Here is a 23,762-nt window from a genome sequence, read left to right on the forward strand (position 1 = left end):
CTCAATGCCCATGTGGCCTGCACTGTTAGCCTGCCTTGCCCTTCCCTCAGGTGAGGTGAAAATGCCTGTATTCACAAGGTGCTAGGAAAATCAAGGAAGAACATGTGTGGAACTGTCTGGCACAGGGTCTGGTAGGTGGCCAGAGATGGTCAGGAAATGCTAGTCCTCCTTCCCCATCAGGTTCTGGTAGGCTTTCCACTTAGGAATTCCCAGTATGCACATCCATATTAAGAGAGAATGACTCTTTTTTTGGACCTCCCCTGTTGAAAACATCAACATTATTTAAGATCTCATTGTGGACATCTTAACATTTAAAGTTCTCTTGGTAGCTTTTCATACCCCAAGCCAAAGTCCCACTTTGGGAAAGAGCATGTTTTGTTGTACTGTGTACTTTCTATAATTCATAAAAAACAATATTCGTGCATAATGACATGGGAAAAAGCTGTACTATATTAAGTGAAACAGAATATGATTATATATACAAAGAGTGTGATTGTAAGTTAGTAAAAAGGTATATGCATTGGTATACAAATATACACGTGAAGGAAATTTAATAAAATAGTAACAGTAAATAGCTTTGGGTGGTAGAGGAGGAAAAACTTGTTTAAAAATTCCCTAGATCCCTCAAAAATATCTTAGGAGGTGGTTTGATACAATACTTAGAAACTCAGACTGGTCATCGATGTCTTGACTTCAAGCTCTGTCTCTTCACTTACTAGCTGGGTGACCTTTAGAAAGTTACTTTACCTAAATCTCGGCTTCCTCTTCAATAAAAAGAGGACAGTAGGAATGTTATACCCAGAAACTTAACAGGACAAGTTAAATGACATATATAAAGTTCTTAGCCAGAACCTGGCATAATAAATATTAGCTCCTTGATCCTTTTCCAATTCCATCAAGACCACAAGATTTCACTGGCTCTTTACATAGAGATCATGAGTCCAGTCGTGTTTACTGAGCCAAAAACTAGGGAACATGTCCTCAAAAGAATTAGAATTTTTGGGCAAGCTGGAATGTGAGACTAGCGAAGGAATCATCAGCCATAAACCCTGTGATTCCTGCTTCCTAAGAGACTAGGGGAATTCCGAAAAGGGAGAGAGAACTATATACTGTGAAGAAGAAGGACAAGATAAGTAGAACAAGAGAAGAGGAGGAGGCAGGAGTGAGTCTGGTGTGCAGTAAAATTTGCCTTCTGGGGTCACTGAGTTTGGAAGATTAGCTCGAAGGGCTCTGAGCTATAATAAAGCTAATTATTGTGAAGGGCCTTGAACTGGACCCAAGGCAGTAGGTAAGGTCTTTAGCAAGGGGAGTAGCATGATAAATATTGGGTGGAAGCTGGTCACAGCACGTAGATGGGGGCGGGGGGTGGTGGAGGGGTGAGGAGAAGCAGACAGGAGGCCACTGTAGAACTCAAACTACGGTAGGAGGACAGACACTAGGGCAGGGACTGCGAAAATGAAAACAAGGCACATCTGAGAGACGCTGCAACAAAACGATTTAACAAAAACTGGTGGCAGTTTTAGAGGGTGAAGTGGAGTGAAATTTTTTAAAAATTAAAAATGCACTGCTTTCTAGCCTAGGAAAAGGGAAGGATGTTGCTTATGGGGGACTGAAGAAAACTAATTTTATACCTTTTTTCCTTTGAGTTTTCTGAACAATGAAAAACATAAACACCAGTGCCTGGGATGAAAATAACGTTACAGCAGGTATAAAGTTAGACTAGAAACTATGGTTTGGATTTAGGACCAAAATGGACTTTTTTTTTTTAAAGATTTTATTAGTTTATTTGACAGAGACACAGCGAGAGAGGGAACACAAGCAGGGGGAGCAGGAGAGGGAGAAGCAGCTTCCCGCGGAGCAGGGAGCCCGATGCGGGGCTCGATCGCAGGACCCTGGGATCATGACCTGAGCTGAAGGCAGACGCTTAATGACTGAGCCACCCAGGCACCCCAGGAGTTTTAATTTAAATGCTACAAGTTAGCAAAACCTAAATTTTAAATACTGTGAAAATTGTATAAAATATTTAAGTAAACTAGATAGTGTAAGTCAAATAAGTAGAGGTTATTAAATCCACTCAGATAAAAATGAAGGTAAGGCCGATGTAGATAAGTAGATACAGATATAGAGGTACGGTATAGATATAGATGAAAAGGAAACTTTCACGGTAATCAACCAAGTGATTTAGGTAAACTAATTATCGTAAGATTCTAGTACTTTATTGGGCCATAGAGAAATTTTTACAAATGGCCATCTACGTCTTTTTTTTTTTTTTTTAAAGATTTTGTTTATTCATTTGAGACAGAGAGATAGAGAGAGAGAGCATGAGCAGGGGAGAGGTGAAGGGAGAGGGAGAAGCAGGCTCCCCACCGAGCCAGGAGCCTGATGCGGGGCTCGATCCCAGGACCCTGGGATCATGACCTGAGCCGAAGGCAGATGCCTAGAGAATGAGCCACCCAGGCGCCCCTCAAAATGGATTTCTTATTCTTCTACTCCATCCAAATTAAATTTCCGCACTGGATAGCTATGGGCTCTCTTCTCCCCACCCCACAGAAAGTGGTCTTCCTAATGTTTGCCTGCTGGAGGACAGGAGCAGAGAGAACAAGTGCTGCTTATGGACAGATAGAAACCAAGGAGAAAACTCCAGGGGGCTCAGTGTCCCATCCCATCTCCCCAGCCCCATCGGGGGAGGGGGCCTAGAAGTAATCTATCACATTACAGTGCCTTGTGCTGCTGTGGACTACAAAACAAACCACCCCAGAACTTAGAGTCTTGACAGAACGGTGTATTATTTGTATTTATAGGTTCTTAGCTTTTCTAGTTCTGTGAGTTGTCTGGGCTCAGCCAGGTGGTTCTGTCTGGGAGTCACTCATGTCACAGTTGGATGTCAGCTGGGGCTAGAGTCATCTGAAGACTAGATGGGCTGGAAGTCCAAAATGGCTCACTCACATAGCTGGTAGTAGACATCGGCTATCAGCTAGTTCAGCTGAGGCAGCTACACATGGCCTCTTCATGGGGTTTCGGCTTTTCATAGCATGGCAGCTGGATTCTGAGAAAAAAAACGTCTCAAGAGTGAGCGGTTCCAGACTGCCAAGCAGAAGCAACAAGGCTTTTTAAGACCTAGCCTCGGGTATCACTGGGTGGCTCAGTCAGATAAGCATCTGACTCTTGATTCCAGCTCAGGACAGGATCCAGGGTGGAGAGATTGAGCCCAGCTTCGGACTCTACGTTCAGCGGAGAGTCTGCTTAAGATTCTCTCCCTCTCCTTCTGTCCCCTCCTCTCCCCTCCCTGCCTCTCTAAAAATAAATAAATCTTAAAAGAAAAAATAAAAAAAGTCTTAGCCTCAGAAGGCCTAGGAACATCATCTCTGCCACACACCAGTGGTCAAAGACATCACTAAGCCTGGTCCATATTTGTATATATTACAAAATGATTACCACCATAGCTCTATCACATCATATAATTACTGCTTCTGTTTTGTGATGAGAACATTTAAGCTTTACTCTCTTAGTACCTTTTAAGTATATAATATAGTATTATATATAGATGTGTATGTGTTTTATATATATAATGTATATGTGTACACACACATATGTATTACATAGCATATACAGATTACATGTACCTATAGTTCCCCTGCTGTACTTGAGATCCCTAGTCTTACAACTGGAAGTCTGTGCCCTTCGGCCAACATTTCATGCATCTTTCTTTTCAGTTGGGGTGCTGTACTCTCGGAGGCCATCTGCTCCCCTTCCACCACCATCACCACCACTTTGAAAATGTGTGTGGGGTGGGGCAGGGAATCCCATCAAGAGTGTAGAGAAGCTGCTTTTATTCGACTAAGGTGCCGTCTGACCCTACATCTAGGAAGATTTTGTGACTTAGCTTGTCCTCCATCTGCATCTCTAACTCTCTGGTCTAGCTGTAAAAATCACTTGTGTGTGTGTGACATTTTTCTGGCTCGTTTCCATTGCGAAGTGACTTGGGAAGTAACTAGCTATTTGAATACCAGAATTTGACATTTACTTTGACACCAAAAAATCTCGCTTGGCAGCTCATAAAATTTATGGTCACACAAGGGAGCCAACCTCTATATTGTGTCAAATATTTCTTCTCATTGGAGATTATTTCCCTCTGATCCCCTTCTGAAAAATAATAATTTCACTTGAATGTTTCAGTTAAACATGTAGTATCTTTTTTTGCATTTATTTATTGCATTACACACAGAAGAACAGTTTAAGAAGTTTGTTTAAAAATGCAAATCCCAGGGCGCCTGGCTGGCTCAGTTGGTAGAGCATGAGACTCTTGATCTCGGGGTCTTGAGTTCAAGCTCCATGTTGGGAGTAGACTTTAATTTAAAAAATAAGAATAAAAAATAAAAACAGATTTAATATATATATGAGGAAAATGCATGCCTGTGATCTCAGGCACATAAAATGACATCTACACATCAGTGGCCACCAAACCATTCAGCAGATCATTGGCAAGCATGGCATCATTGGCTATACGTTTGAAGACCAATCTTTTTTTTTTTTTTTTTTTTAAAGAGTGGGAGAGAGCGTTGGGAGGGGCAGAGGAAGAGGGAGAGAGAATCTTAAGCAGGCACCACACCCAGCATAGAGCCCGATGTGGGGCTCGATCTCACAACCGTGAGGGCATGCCCTGGGCCATAATCAAGAGTTGGACACTTAATCAACTGAGCCACCCAGGCGCCCCTGAAGACCAATCTTTAACTCTGTTTATATCTGGTTTATTATTTGAGTGTTCTTGGACCATGTGTGATCAGACTGGTATTTGAATGAAATAAGATAACGTATCAAAAAAATGCAAATCCCTGGAATCCACTTCCTGAAATCTAAAGCACTAGGTCTAGAAGCAGGTCCTAGGAGTTTTCAGATTTTTAGACAATTCTGAAGCAGGGAATCCAAAGACCACTCTTTGAGGGGCACCTGGCTGGCTCAGTCGGTAGAGTGTGTGACTCTTGATCTCAGGGTTTGAAGTTTGAGCCCCATGTTGGGTATAGAGATCACTTTAAAATAAAATCTTTTAAAAAACCCCATAAAACAAAGACCACTCTTTGAATAATACTGCCATAAGCCATTCTTCACTGTGCTCCAGGAACTTCAGGGTTTTGGGGGTTTTTTAAAAATTTTTTATTAACATATAATATATTATTTGTTTCGGGGGTACAGGTCAGTGATTCATCAGTTTTACACAACACACAGCGCTCACCACAGCACATACCCTCCCCAGTGTCCATCACCCAGCCACCCCATCCCTCCCATCCCCCTCCAGCAAACCTCAGTTTGTTTCCTGAGATTAAGAGTCTCTTATGGTTTGTCTCCCTCTCTGGTTTCATCTTGTTTCATTTTTCCCTCCCTTCCCCTATGATCCTCTGTCTTGTTTCTCAAAATCCTCATATCAGTGAGTTCATATGATACTTATCTTTCTCTGATTGACTTATTTCGCTTACATAATACCCTCTAGTTCCATCCACGTCATTGCAAATGACAAAATTTCATTATTTTTGATGGCTGCATAATATTCCACTGTATAAATATACCACATCTTCTTTCTCCATTCATCTGTTGATGGACATCTAGGCTCTTTCCATTGTTTGGCTATTGTGGACATTGCTTCTGTAAACATTGGGGTACATGTGCCCCTTCAGATCCCTACATTTGTATCTTTGGGGTAAATAGCCAGTAGTGCAATTGCTGGGTCATAGGATAGCTCTATTTTCAACTTTCTGAGGAACCTCTGTACTGTTTTCCAGAGTGGCTGCACCAGCTTGCATTCCCACCGACAGTGGTAGGAACTTCAGTTTTTAATCCTAACATGGGTTTGTTCTGCATCTGTGTTCTAGTCCTGGACAGCATGATTCATTCTTACAGTGCACATGGCTCAATGCCAGACTAGTAAGCTGGGGATACTACACACCTCATTCTCCACCTGAACACAGATCTGCTGAGACCTGGGCTCCTTGCTTCAGAATAACTGCAAGCCTGGGGATTGACTTTGCCACCCAGCAGATGTCCCACAGCTTACCAGGCATGATGTGTCTTCTCTCCTAAGGCAAGGCACATAATAACTTGCTCTCATGCTTACTGGAGATCTCTGAAATCCTGCCATGGTGTGAAAAAAGTCCTGTGAAGTAGTAAAACTCCGGTTATGTGGTTATGTTAAGTCCCAATGGCCAGAAGTAGCAACTACACGAATAAAGAATAGCAGTCATTTCATTATTTATTCATCAGGTGATGATATAACTTATCCTCTCAACCAGGACATTTTTGAGAGTCAGTGTGGACATCATTAATAATTATGCTGGGAAAATAGCACAAACCAAAACTATCTCATGCACACAGGGACATAAGGTCACTCTGTGTGCCTCCTCACTGGATTTGACACAACTCAATCCACCTACACTGCACCCACATCCTTTCACTCACAGGCTGGGGTTTCTTCTGACCTTTATCTCTATAAATGGGCATTTTAATGAATACAAATTTATTCCTCAAATGATTGATAAGCTAGATTCAAGCCCATTCATTCACTGAGCCTTTGACTCAGTGGTGCACAAGCCAGTGGAAGCCCAAAGAAAGGAGTGGATCATGGGAGTAGCCCGACATGTAAAGGAAATTCCTTCCTATAACTTATTACCTCCTTGAGGGGCAAAGTACTGGCCTCATGAGAAGAAAATGGAAGCCTTCCACTAGAGTCGCCAGGCACTGGGTTCAGCTTCAGGCTCCCTACCTAATACTTCAGCTGGTGTAGAAACATTTTAGCTATTAAGTTGTATCCACCCTCAAAAGTCACATGTTTACTTTGTAGACTGCAAAAGAAAAAGCAAACCCACAAGAATATCTGTGGTATATTTCAAATATAAAATTATACCCGCAGCCCAAACAACTGGCTCCTTTTGGGGAGCGTGAGTACCAGCGTATTTGTAATACTTAATTGTACCTTGATGCATTTGCAGTCAGATGCTCTGAGGTCATGTGGCCAGTCACATGCAGCCCTAACTCCTATGATGAAAGAGTCAGAGAACATTAATGCCATAAGCATCCACAGTGGCCACCACATGCTAACATTTCATTTCACTAGGGAGACACTGAAGATTTGAAAGGTCGTGTCTTCTCCCTCACCATTCCCCGGTGAAAATCCAGTACTGTGGCCAAACCAAACAATATAAAGCTGCCCAAGCACACCAGCCCTCTCTCACCTCCCCAGGCTTTGGCTTCTGCAGTTCCCACTATGTGTAAGGCATAAGATCCAGCTCCTTCTTCCTGAACTCCATGTGATGAGTCACTGCTGCTTTGCACATTCCCAGCAGGTGGTCAGCAGACTTTGGAAATGTGAATGACCAAATGGTTTTGCCTAAATTTTAAGGAGCAGAAGTGGGTTTCAAACCCAAGTCTTTTGCCACCAAATTCAGTGTGTGTTTCATGACGTAGTATAGATAGAATCACAAGAGAGAATCTGGATGCTATCTTGACAGTTTGCCAGAATGCCAACATTGAAATAATCTGCTTGGTTTATAGGACCACAAAGAAGTATTATTTTTTTCTGGTACAAGTGCCATATTCAAAGTTCTCTAGGTTGAGCTTTTGAGTTGGCTACATGGGGTATAGAGGATAAGACTTTGTCCTCTCCTTATTTTCTACCACCTATTGGCATCCTTTATCTTGGGAACCGTCTAGCTTTTCTGCCAAGAACACTGCTGAGACTCCCAATCCCTGTTACTTTAAATGAGACTTGTACTTGAACCCCAAGGCCCTTGAGCCCACTCTTACTCATCTCCTTCCACCAACTAGCTTACTTTCAGGTGTACTGCCCTGAGATCAGCACCATCTAATAATAACTCATGGTACCTTAGAATTTGTAGTTTCCTTCCACGTTATCTCATTTGATCTTTCTAACAGCTTTGTGAGAGGGGTGGAATAGGCGTTAACGTATTTTTTTTCAATTTTTAAACAATGATTTCAGAGATGAGAAAATTGAGAGCAAAAGAAAATAAATGGCTTCTCTCAAGTCCCAAAGCTGGTTAGAAGCGGAGACCTGAAGTGAGGACTTCTGATCCCAAAGGCAGGCTCTCGTTCCTCCAGAAAAGCCAGGCCTGAGCTGTGGGAGCTCATGGGCCTCTGCTGAGTACCTCAGAGGGAAGAAAGGTTGGGCGAATTTGCTGAGTTGATAAAGCTGTAAAAGCCACCAGGGCATCTTAGAGAAGCAGCCGAGATTTGACAAATGGAAGAATTGATGGGCTCTTTTTTAAAAGTAGCTTCGAGAAGCCAGCATCAGCTTACACCCATATGAACCATCTTAACGTGCCACCGAAGTTCCCTCCGTAATAGAGCGGAGAGGCGAACACACATTTTCCACAAGTGCTGAAGCAGCAGCCTGCGGCTGAGCACTAAGTGGTGGGACTGGATGAAAGACTTGCTTGTCGCAAGCTCCTGTGTCAGTAGGTGCCCGGTGATGACATTAAGGGCGTCTCTAAGTGCTTTGCCGCCGAGGGCCCGGGGACAGCACTTGGCACTCGGCTCACTCGGGCACAGTAGCCAAGGGTCTTCTGTGCCCCCAGGCTCCTTCCTGCTCCCTCCCTTACACTGAGTTTTTTGTTAGCAGCTCCAGTGAGGACAGGGAAAGAAAAGGAGAGAGTCTGCGACTTCCATTAAATATCAGCACATTGCATTTTTGGTGATGGCTCGTCGGAGGTAACGAGCGAAATCTGCTCGGTCACCATATTAGAGCAGCCTCTGACTAGACCTCCGACACTGAATTAGTTTTCTTCCTCCCTTCCTCTCATTTATTCTTGGTCTCAGCAACTATGTCCTGAAGATCTACTGTTATTTACTATGAAAAATACTGTGAGGCCCACAGAAGAAATGCAAAGTGGGATCTCTGGCCAGGGGGTGAATTTGGGGAGGGAAGAGAAGAGGACCAACTCACTGTGTGTTTGCTGTAGGCAGAATAAGGGTAAATGTGCAGTGAGGCCAATGCTTCTCTTGGTTGTTTATTGACTGCTTACCAAACGCTAAGCTGTGTGTTCTGGCGACAGAAGCAGAGAGAACAACTCAGACCTTGCCCCTTGAGGAGCTTATTGCCTCTGACAGTGTTTCCCAGGCAAGGCTCCCCCGCCACTTGCATTGGAATTAGCTGGCCTTTGTCTAAAGAAGCTGATGCCTGCTCAGATCGACACAATCAGAATGTTAAAGGTGGGCCCTTGAATCTCAAGTTGTTCCATGAGCACCCCGGGTGAATTTTTTTAAAGATTTTATGTATTTGACAGAGAGACAGCAGAAGCAGGGGCAGCGGCAGGCAGAGGGGAGAGGGAGAAGAAGCAGGTTCCCTGCCGAGCAGGGAGCCCAATGTGGGCTCGATCCCAGGACCCTGGGATCATGACCTGAGCTGAAGGCAGACGCATAACCGACAGAGCCACCCAGGCGTCCCCAACCCCAGGTGATTCTTAAGCACAGGAGAGTCTGAGCATGATCACATGAGAGTCTGGCAGAGACAAACAAAGGGACCCAAACAGGTGTAGCTAGGGAGAGCTGTGCTGGGGGGTGCACAGGCTTGTGACTGCAAGGACCGGGGAAGAGGAACAGACACTGCTTGTTGGTGTCCTTCAGGATTGTGGCAGCAGAGGGGGGCACTGCACCCCCAGTCTAACACCGCGTCCAGAGTAAGGAAGGGGCCTGTGGGAAATCACCTCAGTTGTTTGGATCTTTGTTCAAACAGTGCCTTCCCGGAGAGGCCTACTATAGCCATGTTCTAAAAGGACTCTTGTCATTCTTTTTTTTTTTAACTTAAATTCAATTAATGAACATACAATGTATTATTGGTTTCAGAGGTAGAGTTCAGTGATTCATTAGTCTTATGTAACACCCAGTGCTCATTACATACGTGCCCTCCTTAATGTCCATCACCCAGTGACCCCATCTTGTCATTCTTCTTACTCGGACTTTTCTTCAGAGCACCTATCCTCTTCTGACGTTGGAGTTGTGTGTCTGTCTCATGTACTAGTGTAGAAGTTGTGAGGGACTGGATGGCTCTGTCGGTTAAGCCTCTGACTCTTGATTTTGGCTCAGGGCATGATCTTAGGGTCATGAGATCGAGCCCCACATTGGGCTCCAAGGGCATGGAGCCTGCTTAAGATTGTCTCTCTCCCTCTCCCTCTGCCCTTCCCACCCTCCAAAGAAGTTGTGAGGGACTTTGTCACTTCTGTCCACAGCTGTATCTGCAGTGCCTAGAAGAGTAGTTGGCACATCGTAAGTGCTCAATAAACACATAAAGGCGCTTCTGGGAGGGCAGACGGATCCACACTGGCCCCATCTCTCAGCTGCTCAAATGATACTGCTCTCAAAAACTGCAAGAATCTCTAAGCTTCCTGTGGCCTTTCTGTCCCTTCTTGGCAGCTGGGAACATTGGAAGGAGCCATGAGCAGCCCTGACCTTGTTCTCCAGCTCTCCATCACACAGAGACATTTGCATGGTACATCTCTCCCTGACTGGGGCCCGCAGAGACTCTCTCTTCCTGGTGTCTGAGTCCTGGGGAGCCTCCGAGCCATTAGTTTAATGTGAGGCTTCCTGGAATATCAAGAAGCTATTTCCAGAATTGAAGAGGGAGCTTTGGAGAGGTGAGTGTGGTCTGATAGAGGAAGGCCAACAACAGCTCTGGGGAGAGGAGGTCAGGACTCCAGAGCCCGCCAGGATCCTCTGGAGCCCTTGCCGCCAGGGAGGATGGGCGTGCAGTGTGTTGTCCTGTGCTGCAGCCCAGTTTTTCTGAAAGCCTTTTCACAAAATGTTCTGCATCACAGGTTAATGTATAAAACACGAGTTGTAAGTGGAAAGTTGGCAGAGTCCTTTGGAAATTGGCTAAAGGGCAGGAAATAAAGGGTAGCAATAAAAACCTAAAAGGATGTTAATTGGGGAGTGCCTCAGGGAACAGGGTTGAGACCAGCTTTTTATTATTTACATTAAAAATACTTGAGAATGGTTTTGAAAGGATTTTCTTGTTGGCTAATGAAACAGCATTAGGGAGCTGTGTGTGGAAATGTGAATAGTGGAATTAGGGAAGGATTCAATTTATTGATGGAATTGAAGCGAGTGTTTTCTGACATGTTTCTCTGTATCAGTCCACACCCATTCTGTTGGCTAGATTTCCCTTTGGGTAGTGGGCAGGATGACTTCAGCTTAAACAACTCGAATCTCTACATATGTTTGGCCGGCAGAAAAGCACTGGAAGAGATTCTGGCACCTTAAACCCAGGGTAGTCCTGAAATTAAATGGATGTTATCTTCAGACCTGGAAATCTTTCCTGTAGAAGGAGCTAGAAGACAGATGGAATCTCCCATTTAGCTAGAGGCATAAGACTGGAACTGGAGTACCCAACATCATCTCCCCACCTCCCATAACACTTTTTATTCTGTGGAGTTTGGATTATTGCAGAAGTGTATTGTAGATAGACCCCAAGAAGAAGTGAGCAGTCTCTCTCAAGCAAAGTCATTGCATCCTGGCAATTACAGCGTAGTGAGCCAGGACTGGGGAGGCCAGAGCCAACATTTGCTGTCCTCTCTAAAGCCTGCCTCAGAGGCCTCATGGAGGCCACCAAGCCCTGGATCTCCTTGTTTGCGAGCCTGGGCCTGTAGGAATCCTCTTCAGCCTCGCTACTCAGAGTGCGGTCCCAGGACCCACAGCATCGGCATCACAGGGGAGTAAGCTAGACATGAAGCTTCTCCAGCCACACCCCAGAGCTGAATTAGAATCCACATTTTAGCAGGATCCCCAGTGGATTCCTAGGCACATTAGCATTTGAGAAGCACTGCTAGAACATTTGTGACACCCAGGAATCACAAGAAAATACAGCAAAGGGGATTTGGTTGCTTCTATGGAGGGAAAACTAGACCACATGAGTTCAGTGGCCTGAGGATAGAATTCTGGCATTTGGGACTTTCCAGTCTGCTGTAAACTGAAGATTCTCCTTGTTGTTTTCTTTAATTTGGCCTCATAAGGCACAGTGCCTTCTCTAGGAGGTAAACTCATCCTTAAAGTGGATATCCCTTTTGAGAAAATGTTAAAAGCCAGTCCAGTATACCCCTGAGTTCTCTTCCCCTGAGTGTGGGCCGTGCACTGGGCCACTAGCTAATTGTTACCACCTAGTTAGCAGGCCACAGAGGCGTGGTACCTGGAGGATGCTTTTCATTTGAGCTCATTTTCCAAGGGCTCTGTGGGTAGGTATGTGGTATTTTTGTTGTTTTCTGCTGCTGGGTGTAGGCTGTTAGTCCACAGGACCGCCCTATGTCAGGGTGTCACGGGCCGGAGCAAACCTTTCTAAAACATAGGAGGCATGGTTTTCAAAGATGTGGATTTGAGCAGTCTGTAGGCCTCTTAGAATTGAATTCTCTGTAGGTTTGAGATGACCTAACACTGACTGTGTGTGATGGGGCACGCAGCTGCTTAAACTCCAACCTCCTTCCTCTCCCTGCCCCTCCCCTGGCCTACAGCTTTCACTCAGACTTGCTTTTAGAAGACAGGAGAGAGAAAAGAGGGGGCTGAAGGAACTAGAAGATTGACAAAACTGACCTGCGTTTATCCTTAGCTCGTGAGGTGGTGTACACAGGGCTGGTTCTGCCAAATTAGGAGGGAATAGTAATGAAACCCCAAACTCTTTTCTTGCCAGAGTTGGGTGAAAATAGATTTGCGACCTAACCCAAATACTGCTTCATTTTTATTCTTACTAGTTTTGTCAAGGTTATACTGTTCTTCTCCAAGAGTTTGGGCGGATATTGAAATATCCAGGTCCTTCCAGGTACTAGAGATGAGGAAAGATGTCACGTTTGCCAAGATACAGTTTGGAGATTCAGACTTAGCATGTGTCCTTTATAACTGAGGCTAGATTGAGGCCCTTCAAATCTGAGTATAGCTCTGAGCCCTATCCTTACATGAGAGGAGCCCTGCCCCTAGGGCCTCAAACAGGTAAACCAGAAAGTGATTCATGTGAGCCCATTAAATAAGTGTGTCTCCTTCAGTCCTAGACAAATACACACAGAGCAACTACTAAAGATCTGAGGCTGGCTTTCTCTCCCCCACAGACAGAGCCCAGAACCAGGGAAATCTGCTATTCATCTTTATACTTAGAGCACCTGGCACAGAGCAGGCCCTTAGTTAAGTCTTTGTGGAATGGATGAATGTGGAAGGAGGAAGGAGGCAAGCCTCTGACTGCTCTTCTGGCTAGCACAGTATCGACTATAAGTATTGTTCTAGCTATGTCTCAGGCATTATTACATTTTCCATTCATTCTTCCTTGTCAACTATTAGGCCCCCCTGGTGAGCCCCATATGTCTATACGGCAAGTCTCCGAAGGAGGCTACCCCTGGCCACAAAGCTGGCTCCACAACCAGGTACCTTATAGTGCATACCTAAAAATACCTAGGCTAGATGGGAAAAGAGAAAGGAATTCAGAAGCTCATTTGTTGTGGGAAATAATGTGCTCCCAACTTCTTAAGTAGGAATATTCCGATTCTTTTCAGGTAAGAGTCTACGATCTCTCCAAATATGAGCATGGATCAGATGATGTGCTGATCTTGGCCACTGATGGACTCTGGGATGTTTTATCAAATGAAGAAGTGGCAGAAGCCATCACTCAGTTTCTTCCTAACTGTGATCCAGATGACCCTCACAGGTTTGTGCATTTCTGTGATGGTAGGGTTGTTCCTCGAGCCAGTTTTCATGGTGTGACTGAAATAAATAATCATGCACTTTCCATCATTCATGATTTGCTGTAGAGCTGATATGGATGGATTAGGAACCAAACTGTAGAAGGGACATTTCTTATTAGTAGTACTTTCACAGCCGAATAAAAATCCTCAAGTTGAACCTAGATGCAAGTGGTAAAGAATTTGATTTTTTTTTTTTTTAAGATTTTATTTATTTATTTGTTAGAGAGAGAGAGTGTGGGCGAGAGAGAGTGAGAGTACGAGCAGGGGGAGCTGCAGGCAGAGGGAGAAGCAGGTTCCCTGCTGAGCAAGGAGCCCGATGCGGGACTCGATCCCAGGACCCTGGGATCATGACCTGAGCCGAAGGCAAGCCGCTTAACCGACTGAGCCACCCAGGTGACCCAAAGAATTTGATTTGTAAGATACTTCAGCAGCATGTTTCTCACAGTCTTTCTTTGTAATTCCGAAGTGAGAATAATCCAGTTTGTGATCCTCCTGTTGAGAGTAATACCAAATGCTCCCAGCATCGATTTTTATTCATTGGGAAATGATTTTTGAGAAACATTGAGAAAGGAGAGAATATTTAGAGTAGGTTTTCATTTGTAGGATAATGGCAGTGTAAATACCCCAAACAATTCTAGGTGACTCAGAAATAAACAGAAATCCCCTCGGTTCTCGAGAAAGGCAGCTTTCACTTAGAACACAAGGAGACAAGTCACCATGAGAAAAAGCCAGTAGAAACAGCAGACAGTGGAGTGGGACCTATAAACAATTCATTCTTGAATTTATCAGTCAAAAATATAAATATTTTAACATTTCAGAAATGTTTTTTAAAGTGTTGAAAATAGGAACAAGGACAAGAGACTATAAATTGCACAGATTTTAAAAATAAGGAAATGGAACTTCTAGAGATTTATTTTTAAAATAAGAATTAAAAATTCAGTGCATTAAACAGATTAGAGATAAAACACTGGTGAGCTGGAAAATTGATCAGAAAATGGCTGAGAGACAAGAGGGAAAATTTAAAAAAAAAAAGAGATTATGAGACTAGGGGAATGACCTAAGATGCTCGCAATAGAATTTCAAAAGGAAATACTGTAGATGAGAAGAAAAAGAAAAAGTTCCAGAATTGTTGATTGATAGTAAACTGAAGATACAGAAAGCCCAACAGATCTCGAGCAGAAGAAATGAAAATTATAAGTAGGTATTTCATAATGAAACTGAAGAACTTTAAACAAACAAAATAATAAAAGCAGTTGGAAAGAAAGACAAAACAGATCTATATAAATAATATTTAGACTATGAAAGCTGACTTTTCAGAAACAACAATAGGATCCAAAAGACAGTGGAGTTACATCTTCAGTTGTCTAAGAATATTTTATTAACATGAAAGTGTTTTTAACATACATGAAAGAATTTTCCTATGTAGTAAAAATACCATTAAAGAGGATAGATTAAAGACATTTTCAGGCAAAACACAACCTGAGGAATTTTAAGGCCAACCAAACTGCTCTGAAGAAAATTTTCTAAAGGATGTACTCAGATAAGAAAAGGAAATGGTCCCAGATGGAAGATCTGAGAAGTAAAATGGATTATTAAGCTAGGATAGTAATAAATTTGTAGATACATTGGCTATATAAAACAGAAACAAGAACGTCTAATGTGTGGTACTAAAAATGATAGAATTGAGATACTAAATAAAAACAGCACAATAAATTGGCAAGGGGGGATAGCAAATCAGTTACAGAGTGCTGTGATTCTACTGGAAAAGAGATTCTCTTAAAAGAGTTTAGCTTTAGGGCGCCTGGGTGGCTCAGTTGGTTAAGCGACTGCCTTCGGCTCAGGTCATGATCCTGGAGTCCCTGGATCGAGTCCCGCATTGGGCTCCCTGCTCAGCGGGGAGTCTGCTTCTCCCTCTGACCCTCCCCCCTCTCATGTGCTCTCTCTCTCTCTCTCATTCTCTCGGTCTCAAATAAATAAATAAAATCTTTAAAAAAAAAAAAAAGTTTAGCCTTAGATTCTAAATGTGTTTATTTATTTATTTTATTATGTTAATCACCATACATTACATCATTAGTTTTTGATGTAGTGTTCCATGATTCATTGTTTGCGTATAACACCCAGTGCTCCATGCAGTACGTGCCCTCTTTAATACCCATCACCAGGCTAACCCATCCCCCCACCCCTCTCCCCTCTAGAACCCTCAGTTTGTTTCTCAGAGTCCACAGTCTCTCATGGTTCATCTTTAATGTGTTTAAATAGCTAAGAAAACTATAAAACAAATAGAATGTATAACTGTTAGACTAATCAAGGGAGAGAAAACCTACATGGAATCAGAAACCAGACTTCTAAAAATTTATAAATCAAAAAATTATAATAAAATTAGAAATTTTATTGGTTTGGGGGCACCTGGGTGGCACAGTTGGTTGGGTGTCCAACTCTTGGTTTTGGCTCAGGATGTGATCTCAGAGTCATGGGATGGAGCCTCATGTCGGACTCTGCGCTCAGCGTGGAGTCGGCTTGAGATACTCTCTCTCTAGTGCTCATGCTCGTTCTCACGTGCTGTCTCTCTCAAATAAATCTTAAAAAATAAATTACTTGGGTTTGAATAATGGGAAGAATACCACATATCAAAGCTTCAAAGGCTGAACTTTGAGTCTTTTTTTTTTTTTTTTGGTCTAATTTAATGAGCTATGCATAGATGAAGACTCCAGTCACCCCTGACCTGCCAGAAATAGCTACATCCTCTCCATGTCATAAGATAGCTCTTTCCAAGACTCCCCACTATAACACCAGGAACCCCTGGCCACAAGCTCTAGACTCCTTACCACAGGGAAAGATTTTCTCAGACTAGGACCTTGAGGACTGATGTGTGTTATGGGGCCATTTCTGCCTATATTATCCACATAAATATGTACATAAGGCCTCTTATAACTTCTAGACTCTAGGAGCCAAAGGAGTGGAGCTATCTGCTTGTGGACCATGTGTTCTTTTCCTGAGTGCAGGCCATTAGGAAACACCTGTCCTAACTTTAAATTTTAGGTCTGCGGTCCTTATTTCTACAATAGCATCTAATTTAAGAAGTGAAAATAGCAGAATAAACACAGAGTAATGGAAGGAAAAAATTATAGATAAGAAAATAGAGAACAAATATTGAATAAAAATAAATGATAAATGAATTTAGTGAAGTTGCAGGATACAAAATCAGTATCCTGAAATCTGTTGAGTTTCTCTACACTAATAACAAACTAGCAGAAAGAGAATGTAAGAAAACAGTCCCCTTTAAAATTGCATCAAAAAGGATAAAATACCTAGGAATAAATTTAACCAAGGAGGTGAAGACCTTACTCTGAAAACTATAAGACATTGATGAAAGAAATGGAAGAAGACGGAAAGAAATGGAACAACATTCCATGCTCATGGATTAGAAGGACAAATATTGGTAAAATGTCCATACTACTCAAAGCAATCTACAGATTCAATGTAATCTCTATCAGAATACCAAAAGCATTTTTTTTTTTTAAAGATTTTATTTATTTGACAGAGAGAGACACAGCGAGAGAGGGAACACAAGCAGGGGGAGTGGGAGAGGGAGAAGCAGGCTTCCCGCAGAGCAGGGAACACGATGCGTGGCTCGATTGCAGGACCCTGGGATCATGACCTGAGCTGAAGGCAGACGCTTAACGACTGAGCCACCCAGGCGCCCCCCCAAAAGCATTTTTCACAGAACTTAGAACAAATAATCCTAAAATTTGTATGGAACCACGAAAGACCCTGAATTACCAAAGCAAGATTGAGAAGGAAGAACAAAGCTGGAGATCTCATAATCCCAAATTTCAAGATATACTATGAAGCTGTAGTAATCAAAACAGCATGGTACTGGCATAAAAATAGACACATAAATCAAGGGGACAGAATAGAGAGTCCAGAAATAAGGCCACATTTTAATAGTCAATCTACAAAGGCAAGAATATACAGTGGGGAAAGACAGTCTCTTCAACATATGGTGTTGAGAAAACTGGACAGCTACATGTAAAAGAATGAAACTGGGCCACTTTCTTACACCATACACAAAAATAAATTCAAAATAGATTAAAGACCTGAAACCATAAAACTCCTAAAAGAAAACATAGGCCATAAACTCTTGGCCTTAGCAATATTTTTCTGGATATGTTTCCCCAGGCAAGGGAGACAAAAGCAAAAATAAATAATTGGGACTACATCAAACTAAAAAACTTTTGCACTGTAAAGGAAATCATCAACAAAACGAGAAGGCAACCTCCTGAGTGGGAGAAGATTTTTGCAGTATGATATATCCAATAAAGGGTTATATATAAAGACTCCTGTAACTCAACACTCTGAGGGAATAAAAGACAAAAAATGCGTAGAGGACCTGACTAGACATTTTTCCAAAGAAGACTTACAGATGGCCAACAGAACATGAAAAGATGCTCAATGTCACTAATCATCAGAGAAATGCAAATCAAAACCACCATGAGATAGCACCTAACAACAGAATTGCTAGTATCAAAAAGATAAATAACAAGTTCGGCAAGGAGGTGGAGAATTAGGAAACCCTCGTGCACTAATGGTGGGAATGTAAATTGGTGCTGCCACTGTGGAAAACAATATGCAAGGTTCCTCAAAAAATTAAAAACAGAAGCACCATATGATCCAGTAATTCCACTTCTGGGTATTTACCTGAAGAAAATGGAAACAGTAGATCAAAAAGATATATTCATCCCTCTGTTTATTGCAGTTTTACTTAGAGTAGCCAAGATATGGAAGCGACCTCAGTGTCCACTGATGAATGGATAAAGAACATGTGTATATACACATAGAAAAGGGGGGATCTTGCCATTCTCAACAACATACCTGGAGGGTATTATGCTAAGTGAACTAAATCCAAGAAAGACAGATACCATATGATTTCACTTTTACATGGAATCTAAAATACACAACAAATGAACAGACAAACAGAAACAGACTCATAAATACAGGCAACAGACTGATGGTTGCCAGAGCGGATGGGAGCTAGGAGAGAGGAGGAACAGGTGAAGAGGATTGAGAGTTGCAAACTTCCAGATATAAAATAAATCATGGGGATGAAAAAGTACAATATAGGCAGTATAGTCAATAATATTGTAGTAACGTTGTCTGGTGACAGATGGTAACTACCCTTACAGTGAGCATTTCATAATATATAATTGTCAAAGCACTATGTTGTGTACCTAAAACTAATATAATACTACATGTCAACTGTACTTCAATTAAAAATTTAAATTTTTTTTTTAATAATAAAGTCAAAGTTTATTGTTTAAAGCAACTAACACATTAGGAAAATGCAAATTAAAACCACAGTGAGATATCGCCTCACCCATCAGGATAGCTATTTAAAAAACAAAAAACCAAAAATCAAAAAAAAATAACAAGAGTTGGTGAGAATGTGGAGAAATTGGAACCCTTGCGCATTACTGTTAAGAAAGTAAAATGGTGGAGCTGCTACGGAAAACAGTATAGTGGTTCCTCAAAAAAATTAAACATAATAATCATATGATTTGACAATCCACTTCTGTATATATACCCAAAAGAAGTGAAAACAGGGACTCAAACAGGTATTTGTACACCCATGTCCATAGCAGTGTCATTTACGATAGCTAAAACGTGGAAGCAACCCATATGTCCACGAGCGAATGAATGGATGAGGAAAATGCGGCATATAATGCAATGGAATATTAATCAGCCTTATAAAAGAACAAAATTCTCACAGATGCTACAAAATGGGTGTGGGTATAGACATTATACCGAGTGAAATAACCAGACACGGAACAACAAATACTGTATGATTCAATTTATATGAGGTACTTAGAGTAGTCAAATTCATAGATTCACGAAGTAACATGGTTGTTGTCGGGCTGGGGGGTGGGGAAAGAGACTGTGTGTTTAATGGGTACAGCATTTCAATTTGGGAAGATGAAAACGTTTTGAGGGTAAATAGTGGTGATGGTTGTACAATAGTGTGAATGTACTTAATGCCTTTGAACTGTACATGCTTTAAAATGGTTAAAATGCTAAGTTCTGTGTTATGTATATTTTACCACAAATTATTTCTCGAAAACAAATTTGGAAAAAAGGTAATAAATTAGGTAAATTTCTCATAAGACTAATCAAAAACAAAGGGTGACAAACAACATTGGGAATAAAAAACAGTAATATCTCAGATGCAGCAGCAATTAAATGTGAACATACTATGAAGATATATGTGTTCTTTCATAGGTACATTGTAAAGATATTAATTCTCCCTGATGGATCTTTAGAGACAGTACAGTTATAACCAGAATTCCAGTGAGGTTTTCATATAGGTTCATAAACTTATTCTAAGATGTATATGGAAGAACAAAATGCTAGGAATGTTGTGACATTTCTGTATGAGTTTTACCCTTCTAGATATTAAGACAAAATCAGAACAACTAAAACAGTGTAGAAAAAATTAAAATTGAATCCTTTCCTCACACTATAGACTAAAATCAAGCCCATGAAAATTAAGACTTAAATGTGAAAGGCAAAATAAATACAACTAATAGAAAAAACAGTTTGGGAGAGACCGTCTTTATGATCTTAGAGAAGGATATCTTAAGACCCAAAAAGCACGAACAATAAAAGATGGATAACCTTAACTGCATTAAAATTAGCAACTTTCGTTCTTCAAAAGACAACATAAAGAGAGTAAAATGATAAGCTATGAACTGGGAAAAGATTTTTGCAACCTGTATAACTGAAGAGGGATTCCTATCCATAAAATACAGTGAACTCTCACAGATCAATAAAGGAAACACAAACAACCCAGTAGAAAAATGAGCAAGAACCAAACACTCATGACACAGAAGAACGTTAATGGCCAGTAAATATATTTTAAAAACACAGCTGGAGTAAGCAGAGAGGTACAAATTACAAACACGAAGTAACGGCAGATGGCTTTGTGAATCTGTAGACAGACGGATGACACCTTGGCATACCTGGTGAAGTTAGGCCTTTGCATGTCCTGTGACTCCGAAGTTCTCCTAGGTCTGTACCCTGGAGCGCTGGTTCTGAAAGTGTAGTCCTTGAGACACGTGGCATTGGCATCATCTGAGAACTTGTTAGAGATGCAAATTCTCAGGCCCCATCCCAAATCTACCAAATAAAACTCCAGTGAGGGGACCCAGCAGCTTGTGTTTTAATAGACCATCCAGGTGATGTGGTGCTGCTAAAATTTCATACAACAGAATTGTTTTTATGACAAAAGCTGGAATCAACAACGTGTCCAATCATAGGATGGATAAACTAAGAACAGAAGGCTTTATAGCTCAAAAAAAGGGAATGAACCAAAGATGTGCTCATTAGCAGGGAAGAATCTCAAAAACATAATGTTGAGTTTAATAAGTAAGTCATAGAAGAATACACATATTATGATTCTATTGACATGAAGCAGAAAACTAACAATATATCATTTAGGTATATAGATACTAAAACTAACAAAAAGCAAGAAAATTAACCCAAAATTCAGGATAATAGTTATCAGGGAGGGGAAGGGTATGTGCTTGAGAAAAGGCCACAGTGAGCTTCTGAGATCTTCCTGGTACTGTTCCTTTAGCTCGATGGCAGCTACATGATCATGCATGTTATTTGAAACTGTACATATGTTGTATGCATTTGTTCGCACGTAAACTACGAGAGGCAGCGTAGCCTGGTGCTTACAGACATGGAAACTAGTCAGACTGCCTGAGTTCAAATCCTGGTTCTGCTTCTTCTAGACTTGTGTTTCTTAACTTCTCAGTGCCTCAGATTCCTCCTCTGTAAAATGGGGGTTCCAATAGTACTGACCTCATACATCTCTGTAAAGTGAAGTTCCTGCTAATGACTAAGCAGTAATGGGTGTTTGTTGTTGTTACTCTGTATTTGATGCTGTTTTTCTATGTTTCATATATTTCACAACGAAAAATACTCGTTTAGGAAAATAGTGAAGCAAGGCTGTCTCTCTCTTCCTCGACTTGTTTGGTATCCAGTTGTTTAGATTCTTTCATTTGAACTTAAATGGATTTTTCTCCTGTTGAGCTTTGGTTTTAATCTGTGTTTTATATCCTGCTTGTTAGCAACATTCTCACCAGTTTTCTCTACTGTGATTATTTTTATAAAGCTTTGCAAAGCCAGCTGACAGGTACAAGTGCAAAGGCACGAAACACTTTTTTTTTTTTTTAAATCTCTCCAAGCTGGCTTGGTTTTGCTTACCAGCCCATCTCTCTCCATGGCAACAAATCTGCCCTCCAGGGAATGGTAACCTACGGACAGTGTTGTCACCAGGCAGGTGCCTGCCAGGTGAGAGCAGGCTCCGGGGGTGCATCAGAACTGCTACCTCCAGAGGCAGGGCTTAGAGGGATTTCTGTGGAACAAACAGGTCAAGAAAGAAAAAGGTTTTATGTCTGCCTTTCAGGGAAGATGGCAAACCAAAGCCTAAGAAAGACTTCCGTATCCAGTAGATGAATGAGTGAAAGGGACAGTTGTAAGATAAGCACCGTTTTATTGGTAAGAAAAAGAATATCAGCCTGGAGATCAGAAAAAATTCTGGTTGGGTTTTGAGACCTTAGGCAGTAAAACCTTGTAGGCAGAGGTTTCTTCTTTGCCACATAACTCTCATTCAGATTCATTCATTTGGGAAATATTACTCAGGACATGTTTTATGAGGCAAGGTTTGCTAATATTGGGGAAGAAATCTATGAAGCAAACAGACCTGTCTCCTGCCCTCTGGGAGTTTAGAGTCTTGAGGGGGTTATGGAAACATAAGGAAGTTATAGTATAAGTGATTAAAGACAGGAGCCGAACCTAGAGGAAGGGATAGCCAAGGAAGTTTCCCAAAGGAAGGGCTATCTAAACTTAAACCTGAAGAACAAACAAGGATGAGCTGGGCAGGGTAGGGGCGAGCTGTAGCTGGGGAGGGAGAACATGGTGCAGTCAAGGAAGCCAGTGGTCAGGATGGCTGACTGGGCTGAGCGTGCGGTGCTGTCCACACACGAGGTGTGAGAGGTAAATGCAAGTTGTGGCCGACCTTAGGAACTCACAAGATTTTTTTTTTAAAGAATTTATTTTGGGGGGGATGCCTGGGTGGCTCAGTCAGTTAAGCATCTGCCTTCAGCTCAGGTCATGATCCCAGGGTCCTGGGATGGAGCCCCGCATCGGGCTCCTTGCTAGTTGGGAGCCTGCTTCTCCCTCTGCCTGCCGTTCCCCCTGCTTGTGCTCTCTCTCTCTCTGACAAATATATAAATAAAATCTTTAAGAAAAAAAAAAACTTATTTTTTGGCAGAGAGAGAGCGTGTGTGCACAAGCAGGGGGAGCGGCAGAGGGAGAGGGAGAAGCAGGCTCCCTGCGGAGCCTGATGTGGGGCTCAATCCCAGGACCCTGGGATCAGGACCTGAGCCGAGGGCAGACACTTGACCGAGTGAGTCACCCAGGCACCCCAGGAACTCACAAGATTAATGAATGTGGAAATTAGTTGTAGAAAAGGAAGTGTATAATAATGACAGGGAATTTGTGTAATTCCTTCATTCTGATCCATAATCAGCAAACTGTCTGTGCAACCTGATGGTGAAAACACAAGATGTGGATTCTCTACCCCTGTCTGCTCCTTTGTAATTTAAACAATACTAGGAATTCAGAGAAACTGAATTTATTTCACACTTATGGCTTAGAAGTGATGTAAACTTTTCTCTTTCATGTGTGACGTATTTGCACATTTCCGTGTGTAATTTGGGAGGTGGGCACCACACTCGTGCCCTGGATGAGTGTGTCTCCTTGGGGAGCTCAGTCCCAAAAGCCATGGCGGGGGGTGTTGCTCCAACTGGGAGCTCCAACTCTGATCTTCCTGTGCAATAGAAATATGAGGGAAAGTCATCCTAATAAGTTTTAGTCAAAGTTATAATGTCTGTGAGGAGGAAGGACCCACTTTATAACTGCAGAGGCTCTGTGGGCTCTTCCTTGGCCAGAAGGATTCATTTCTCCCCCCATGTAACCCAGGAC

At 42.1% G+C, this 23,762-nt stretch overlaps 1 protein-coding gene across 2 annotated transcripts in view; it reads left to right on the forward strand.

The window, feature by feature from the left end:
• The window catches only part of PPM1H (protein phosphatase, Mg2+/Mn2+ dependent 1H), a 243,754-nt gene that overhangs the window by 208,192 nt on the left and 11,800 nt on the right, over positions 1 to 23,762 (forward strand). For both annotated transcript variants that reach the window (XM_021678641.1, XM_021678639.1), the window contains exon 9: positions 13,527 to 13,678. In XM_021678641.1, coding sequence (XP_021534316.1) covers positions 13,527 to 13,678 — 152 coding nt within the window. The remainder of the gene's footprint in view (positions 1 to 13,526; positions 13,679 to 23,762) is intronic.

This window comes from Neomonachus schauinslandi, chromosome 5 (genome assembly GCF_002201575.2).
Source record: "Neomonachus schauinslandi chromosome 5, ASM220157v2, whole genome shotgun sequence".
Classification (NCBI taxonomy): domain Eukaryota; kingdom Metazoa; phylum Chordata; class Mammalia; order Carnivora; family Phocidae; genus Neomonachus; species Neomonachus schauinslandi.